The sequence below is a fragment of the Trachymyrmex septentrionalis genome, unplaced genomic scaffold (assembly GCF_001594115.1).
Source record: "Trachymyrmex septentrionalis isolate Tsep2-gDNA-1 unplaced genomic scaffold, Tsep1.0 scaffold56, whole genome shotgun sequence".
NCBI classification, from domain to species: Eukaryota; Metazoa; Arthropoda; class Insecta; order Hymenoptera; family Formicidae; genus Trachymyrmex; species Trachymyrmex septentrionalis.
Genome location: NW_017305735.1, coordinates 1,249,499 through 1,258,205, shown reverse-complemented (window position 1 = coordinate 1,258,205; position 8,707 = coordinate 1,249,499). Strand labels below are relative to the sequence as shown.

Here is an 8,707-nt window from a genome sequence, read left to right as displayed (position 1 = left end):
AAATAAAAATCTAATTTAATTCTAATTTAAATTAGATCCCAGGTTGAATTATGACTAGGAATATAACTCTCTCTTACTCCTTTATTCTTTTGTTTATACATTAGATAAATCACACATGATGTATCCAAAGATGAAATAACCAGTCCTTAATCTTTTAAAATTTTTAATAAATTAAGAAACGAGAGTTAAACATACGTTAAAAAAATGCAGATCTTTTATTCAAAATAAGCAGAATAAATTAAATAATTAATAAAACGTTACGTCTCCAATAGGTAAAACCATATAATTAAAAATGTAACAGAAAACTGTGAGCTAAAGCTGGATATTCAACATCGATTTTTAATACATAATATATTTCAAATAAAATAGTAAAAAAAACGCTTCAACCTATATTAGATTATTCTCAGTGTTATTAATAGGTAAACAATAATATAATAATAATAACTTCATTTAGTGCAGCAGTTAACATTGATAATAGAATCAAATAAACAACATTTAATAACAATACATAATAATAATACTTAAAACATTTTTTATAGCAAATATTCCACTTTTCCTTAGGTACACCACATTCCCCTGATATCGTAAATTTATATATTTCAGATTTCACAATCTCGTAGGATTTTTTGAATTTGGAATTCAAAACATGAGTTGGGTTTTTACCGGACTTGCAGTAGCTTTAATTATTGTCATTTCTGCTAGCATCACACTTGTCCTTTGCAAGAGGTAATATTAATAATTTCAATATAATAAAATATATTTTAATATAATAAAAAGTAAAACACAAAAAACGACATCAGTCTAATCAATAAAATAAAAATTGTTGATAAAAATTGAGAATTATTTGTGGTTTTCATTTAGAAAATACAAAATTATCTTTAAAAATAATTATAAAATAAAATAATTACCTTTAGACTTATAAAGTATAGTTTGTTATTAAATGTTAAACTATAAAATTTTTTAACAGATTTATTCAAAATTACAACAAACAACAATCAAAAATTCTATATAAATGAATTATGTAACAGTTTTATGGGCTTTGTTTTTTTAATAATCTGAATGCCTTTGCCTTTTACTTTAATAATCCAATATTTCCAAAATACAATTTTAAACAAGCTATCTCATGAGTGATGATCAATAACATAGATAATTAGCAATTAGCTTCTATATTTAGTCTCGTCTCTCTTGTAGATATTGCACGGGATGGCAATTTAGCACCAGGAATTTCTGGAGCGTTTGCGAGGAATGGAGACAGAGGCTTTCCTGGCTTTGGGCACCACGGGAAGAAAAGGTAATGTAATTCAAAACACAAATTAAATTATATTTGGATTTCCCCTGGTAAAAATATATAAATTCTAACACTTTAAAATATAAAAATATTTGTTATATTTTAAATTTACAAAAATTTCTGAAAAATATCTTATTCAGGCAGCACGTACATATATTTATAATCGAATATACGATACTTTTTAGATATCTTATATTTGATTTTGAACATACATATTTAAAGACAAATGTTTATTTCAAATCACCTGGCATATATTAAAGCAAAAATAACAAATGCAGAACTAAAATTTTCTTTTTATCCAATTATTATTATATCCTGTCAATTATATTATTTTAAATGATGTCCAATTATAGTAGATATTATTTAAAGGTAGGGTTGGTAAAGGCTCAGCATCCAACTGCTCAGACAATACCAGGTCTATATTGCCAGACTGGAAATGCCTCTCAACATCTGTTGCACAGCGATAGCGACATTCGGCTTGATGCACAAGGCGCTTTTACCAGGTAGATTATAAATAATTAAAATTTTATAAATGTCGTATTTTATAAGTAGACAATTAATCAAATGAATTAAATCACATTATAACTATTATTTTCAATTATAAATATCCTTTACATTTATATGTAAAGAATATTTATAATTGAAAATAATACATACTTTACATATAAATTATAAATACAATTAAGATTGAAAGCATTTACTTATAATTTAAATAATATTAAAATTTTGTTTACTCAAAGAAGAAGAAAGATATGAACAATCTACAGAATGTTCTGCAACAATCACATTATTTCTTAAAAAGTGTTCCTGGAATAATTTTAAGTTAAAAATCCTAATACAAAAATATGATAATATTATATATGGTAAAGATGTTCCACGACGATCCTCTCAATATCATTTAAGATTACAAAATATAAATTTGCAATGATATTAAGAAACTGTTTTTTGCTTCTATACAGAATCTATTTGTACAATACGTACATATAATTAGTAAATATATGGTAAATGTGTTGACAAAAATGGATTCAGTTTCGATGACTGTGATCTTGATCATATATTCAAGGTTTTCAGTAACCTTTAAGAGGTTTTATCTCGCGCTCGTTCTTCGCTTAAAAGTTAACAAAAAAGTATAATAAATATTTTGTAATTATGTGACATCATATATAGTCTGCATGTACTTCTATTGCCATATTACCTGTTCAAAATAAGTTGTGTATATCTTTCTTACTAACATTAACAATAAAATAAATATAAATTGCACAGAAGAATATAACAAAGTCCGACTTTCCACGCGAAGCGAGGTCCATCCCCCATCCCTGCAAAGAGGCATCCGACTTTTCACGCGAAGATAGATTTACCCCACATCTCCCTTGTCTAGGCGTGTCCGACTTTCACGCGAAACGAGGTTTACCTCACCACTCCCCTGCTAAAGGGCGTTCGACTTTCCACGTGAAACGAGGTCCATCCCACCTTTCCTCTCAGATTATATAGGAACGTTCGATTTTCTACGCGAAGCAAGGTCCATCCCACCTATTCACCTGTCTTATGTCTAGGGACATTCGACTTTTCACGCAAAACGAGGTCCACTCAACATCTTCCCCTGCTAAGGAGCGTACGACTTTCCACGCAAAGCGAGTTCCACTTCATCACCCACCTGTCAAAGGGCGTCCGACTTTTCACGCGAAACGAGGTCCACCCCATCTCCCACCTGCCCAGCGGCTTATTAATATGACTTTCCACGTGAAGCGTGATCCACCCCACCTCCCTCCCTGCCTAGGGGTGTACGACGACTTTCCATGCGAAGCGAGGTCCACCCCACTTCCGCCCTGCTAAGGGGCATAACGACTTTTTATGCGGACGGATCTTGCTTTGCGTGAAAAGTCGAACGCCCCTAGGCAGAGGGAGAGGTGGAGTGAAAAAAATATATTACACCATCACACTGCTATACAGATTTGAGGCTGTCGACAGGGATCTACATCCGCCTCTTTGCGGCAGCACGATACCACCTCAACCGTTGAGGCCCGCACCTCAACCACGACCGACCGCTCGTCCGAGGCCATCGCCGCTTCAGACACCAAGTACTATCGATTATATCAGAATGCACGAAGCCAGTCCATTGACACCACCGCCATCATTGCAAAGAGGATCGATTCAATCAAGAGCCTCCGGTCCGTCCGTGTTTCTCTTTCAGAGCGAACCGCTGAAGAATCACGATCCTTTCCAGTCGATCGAGCGTCCCACCTTCGTGTTCGACAATGCAAAGATGATAGCGGAGAGCATCCAAATGACGCCTTACTCCAGTCAGAACCATGTAAATTCTAGATTAATCAGGTATAACTTTTTTTCCTATTTTTCCGAATATAATTTATTTAGCTGGATCATAAAGTTTAAAACCGTAAAGTCGTTTTTATTTGATTTTGTATGTCGATTTTAATTTTTTAGGCAATTTAAATCTCCTTCCAAAGAGCCCGCGTGGCTTAGATACGATATAAGCGCATCCATAGATAACTCTCGTGACAAGTTAAATGACGAAGAAGTCATTAATAGAAGTTACGATAGTTACGAGACTATTCAAAGGAATCATGTGCGACCATATACGAGGAATGAATCCAGAGGATTCTCAGACAGCTTCAACATAACGAATTCGTCGAATTCAGCTAACCAGATGATCATGGAATCAATATACGGACCACAGACCATTTCTAAGATGCTACAGAATAGCGAGGAATTGAACGGCGATCTTAACAGAAAAAATAATGATATGCAAAACATCGAGATGACTCCATTCAAAAGTACTTCCGACCATCAAGAGGATATTGATTCGTACATATTTCACAGCGATCTGTCCAAGTCGCACAATCTTCAGCGAGTCTCGCAATACATTCAGAGCTTACCCGATCTTCCTGTCTACGAAACCATGAATGAGTGTCAGACACGTTCAAATCGTGAATCGATATTGTTCGCAAGTACAATTCAAGAACCGATAGTGGACGAAACGAAAATTGCGAGCGAGTCGATTTTGAGTCCGATACCGCCACCACCCGCTCCTCCAGACCCATCTCAGAACATTACAAAGAAGAGTAGTCCGACAACCGGTGAGAGAATCTTCAGCGCACTCAGATCGGTTACTTCACAGAGCTACATAGATGCTTCGGAATTTTATAAGTGAGTTATTAAAAATTCATAAAAGTAGATGTATTTTCAACATTTGATATACAGGGCGTTCGAAAAATCGCCCGCAATATTTCGGGAAGTAATTCGGGACCCAAAAAGAAGGAAAAAAGTTATATAAATATAGGTCCGAAATTAAGTCATTTCCGAGTTATAATCACTTTTATGTTTAAAAAATTGTAATTTATTTTTCATAAACACAATCATAATTTATTTCATAGTGTTGTAACATAAATAACTACATTTCAGACTATTTTGGTGTTACTCAGGATGCACCATGTGGAAGCATAATCCGCTTGGCATTCCTTTTTTTTATTTTTTTTATTTAAAAATTTTTTTACTTTACTAGAGGCATGCCAAGCGGATTATGCCTCCACGTGATGCATCCTGGGTAACGCCAAAATAATCTGAAATATAGTTATTTATGTTAAAACACTATAAAATAAATTATAATTGTTATTATGAAAAATAAATTACAATTTTTTAAATATAAAAGTGGTTATAACTCGAAAACGACTTATTTCCAGACCTATGTTCATATAGCTTTTTTTTCTTTTTTTTGAGTTCCGAATCACTTCCTGAAATATTACGAGCGATTTTCCAAGCACTCTGTATAAAATACAGCAATTTTCTCTCTCTCTCTCTCTCTCTCTCTCTTCCTTTCTCTCTTTTTCTCTTTCTCTCTGTCTTGATAATTAGACTCAATTTTGATCTCTTCTATTGTTCGTACTGTACGATTTATATTTAAACGGGATGAAGCAATCGCTACGAATATTCCGCAACTGAAGACAACACTTTTATATTGATAATACGTGAACTTTATTCTGAATACAGCTATATGTAGATATGGTGCAAAAATAACTGCATCTACAGAGCCATTTTAGGGTATTGATTTCTCTCAAAAACCAAGGCTTGTAACGAAAAATGTTTCGGACAAAAATTTTTTACTTCAAGAGAACAATGTTGTAACAAGTATATTTTGAAAAGTATCTAGGTATAGATATCTACATATACGTAGCTATATATATCTACATATATCTAGGCACTATATGGTATCTATACCTATAAGGTGGGAAAAGTATCTAGTTAGAAATATAAATGCATTTTTAAAGAATTACCTACGTATAAACACAAATACACAAATAAACAAAAAAGTATAGAAGTACCTAAAAGATACTTTTTAGATACTTCTTATAAAAAAAAACAAATAGCGTGAACGAATTTTATTTTACATCAAACTATAATACTACCTATAATGCTACCTATAATACTATCTATAATACTACCTATAACACTACCTATGTAGTACTTATAAAAATATTTGAACAATTGCTATTTGTCATGCTTTTTTAAAATCACTAGTGTTTCAAACATTATATCGGAAATTCGATTTCTTCTAGGGACTAAAATTAAATTATAATATTGTTATATGTATGGTTGACTTCACAATTTCGTGATTGCGTTTGCACTCGCACACTTCGAAATAAAAGAACACTAGTATAAAAAAAGAACTCTTGAATGAAACACCACAAAGTACAGGACAGACGTAAACTGTTTGATAACAGAGAGCATAGATGTAGCGCATCCAGACAGATTGATGACTCAATTCTCACTCTAATTGCGTCCGTTAAACAAACGAAGATACGTTGCTCAGGGATCATATTCATCATCTCTACCATCGACAATTTGATCCGACTTGTTCCAGATCAATTCGAATTATAAAGCTTGAAAGTTACAGTATCGCCATCATTAGTATTACACAAGGTATTCGACTGACGACTAAAACCTCTTGAATATTTTTCAGAATCATGCACTGGATAACATTTGTCAAGGCAATTGTATCTTATTATTGTTCTTATAATACAAATTTATTTTACGTAAAAATAAAATAAAAGGAACAATCTCAAATTTACTTTAATCTTAACTCTAAAGTCATGATCCTGAACAACATTGTAAAGATAAAGTTTATTGTAGTGTTTTAAGCTTTTAATATTAGCTATTTGATTAAAATAAAATTAGAATAAAAAATAGAGTAAATTAAAAAAAATCTATATGACCTTGACTTGATCTTGGCGACACCACCCAAGATCGAACGATATGATTAGTAAATAGATTTTTTAAACTCTACAACTTTTATCTGAATCATTTTTGCCAAGAATACTTTGTTTTCGAGATATTTCACCGGTCCGGGACTTTTTTATTCACCCCATATAAAATATTATCAATGTAATATTATCAATAATATAGTCACATATTATATAAATTATACAATTTATAAAAGAAGTTGTAAGAATTTTATTTTCGCATTTGGAAAATTATTTTTAGCTGATTTTGTATAGAATCAAGTATAAATAAAGTGATATCTCTTTAAGAGACTTATATTAGTATCGGCGACTTTCCTCTGCTCTATCATCAGTTCTAAAGCATCAATTCTGAAAACATTTCATTGATTCTTTGTTATATTGAATTACAACAGGATATACTTTTTTGTTCATAGTTCGGTACTCTCATCAGCGCAGCAAGTACAGCAATTTGCATTTCCATCGACATCGCCACCGACATTCATGAATGATAGCACTGAAGAACATTTACAGGAAGCCGAATACTTGCAAGATATGCGAGAGATTTATGCGGAAACCGATTCAGACCTGTCTGGTCTCGATGTTTCAAGACGAAGTTCTGATCTTTATAGTCCTGAATTAAACCTTGAAGCTCACAGAACGGCGCAAGAAGTACTATAATTTACTTTTATGTTTTTTATTTAATATAACATTTTTGAAACACTGTTCGACACGAATTTTGATACAAGCAATGAAAAAAACTGATTTTAATACGTTTTTTTCCTTAGAATCCGAATCTAAAAAGAAAAGCAGTAAATTGGCGCTAGTTAAAAAAAAAAGTATTAAAAATGTAAAAAAACGCATTTTTTTTGTTACTTTTTGGTCATTCATAGAGAAGCTCGCAACGCGAGCAAATAAAACCTAAAAAGGATAAAATGAAAGCTTGAACTTTGCCTTTTTAAAATAAGAAGCAAAAAATCTGGTGTTATGACTTTGGAGTACTCGGGAACAGATTTTCTTATACAAAAGCGCATCAATTTTAATACATGCTTTTTTCCTCTGAGCGCTTTTTCCGTTCTTCAACATACCTCTTATTAATCCGGGTGCTTTTGTATGAGTACTCTTGTTCCTTGTCTCTAAATTGAAGTGCTTTTTTTATGAGTATCCTAGTCCACATCATTTATCATGTGGTACCATATGATACCGTGTATTATAACGTGTCAGTGATGTAGCTATTCTAGTTAATTACTAATAAACGCTACAAAGACTATAATCCGAGTGAAAGACAAAGACTCATAAAAAAATACTCATAAAAATAGATTAATAATAAGGAACACGTTGGAGAAGAGCGCATACGGAGAGGAACGTCTGTGCTAGAATTGGTGCGTGTGCTCCTGTAGAAGTAGTCTTGAATATTCCAATGACATAACATCAGATTTTTCGCATTTTAAAAGACAAAACTTAAAAGACTAAGCTTTTGTTTTATTCCTCTTAAAAAAAAATTCGAAATTCTACTGGATCGCATTATTTTTCTACTGATACTAAAAAATCAAAAACCTCTTTTTTGCATTTTTTACTCCATTATATTTTTTTAAAAATTAAAATTAATTTATTATTTTCCTCTTCAGGTTCAGAATCTAGAGCAAAAAACCCTACCGCGAAATCAGTTTCCATTGCTTAAATGCCTGAAAAAAACTTTAAAAATGTCGGACAATGTAATTTATTTATTCTTCTTTAGCCTTGTTTTTAATTTTGTTTTTTGCCTGTAGGTGTACAACAGTCTGCAAGATCCACCGTCGTCTCCCCTGTTACTTAAAGATCATAATCACGAGTCTTATTTATCAGATCCCAGTTTTACTCGCACGTCAGAGGTATATACCTTTTTGTAATAAAGAAGGAATTGTGGATTATATAGATGATAAAAAATATTTGACAGTACGATGTATTTAATTTCTTAATCAAAACTTTTTAGGATATTTTTAATAGTCTTGAACAAAGACGTAAAAGTATAGAAAGGCTGAATGGCATTCACGAATATGTAGAACTTGATGCTACCGATCTCTCGAGGTATGGACATTATCATAAAAAATTACGCGATATTCTCTAAATTATAATCTATGTCTTTCAAATATATAAATATGTCTTTCATTATAAAATCAAAATATATTCCCGTTATAATGCATGTACA

The 8,707-nt window shown here is 32.1% G+C and overlaps 1 protein-coding gene across 1 annotated transcript in view; it reads left to right on the top strand.

The window, feature by feature from the left end:
* The first annotated feature begins 646 nt into the window (after nucleotides 1-646).
* Nucleotides 647-8,707, top strand: part of LOC108752154 — a 12,421-nt gene continuing 4,360 nt past the window's right edge. The window contains exons 1-8 of the mRNA XM_018492819.1: nucleotides 647-726; nucleotides 1,192-1,291; nucleotides 1,658-1,791; nucleotides 3,239-3,619; nucleotides 3,731-4,453; nucleotides 6,957-7,191; nucleotides 8,289-8,390; nucleotides 8,492-8,586. Coding sequence (XP_018348321.1) covers nucleotides 647-726; nucleotides 1,192-1,291; nucleotides 1,658-1,791; nucleotides 3,239-3,619; nucleotides 3,731-4,453; nucleotides 6,957-7,191; nucleotides 8,289-8,390; nucleotides 8,492-8,586 — 1,850 coding nt within the window. The remainder of the gene's footprint in view (nucleotides 727-1,191; nucleotides 1,292-1,657; nucleotides 1,792-3,238; nucleotides 3,620-3,730; nucleotides 4,454-6,956; nucleotides 7,192-8,288; nucleotides 8,391-8,491; nucleotides 8,587-8,707) is intronic.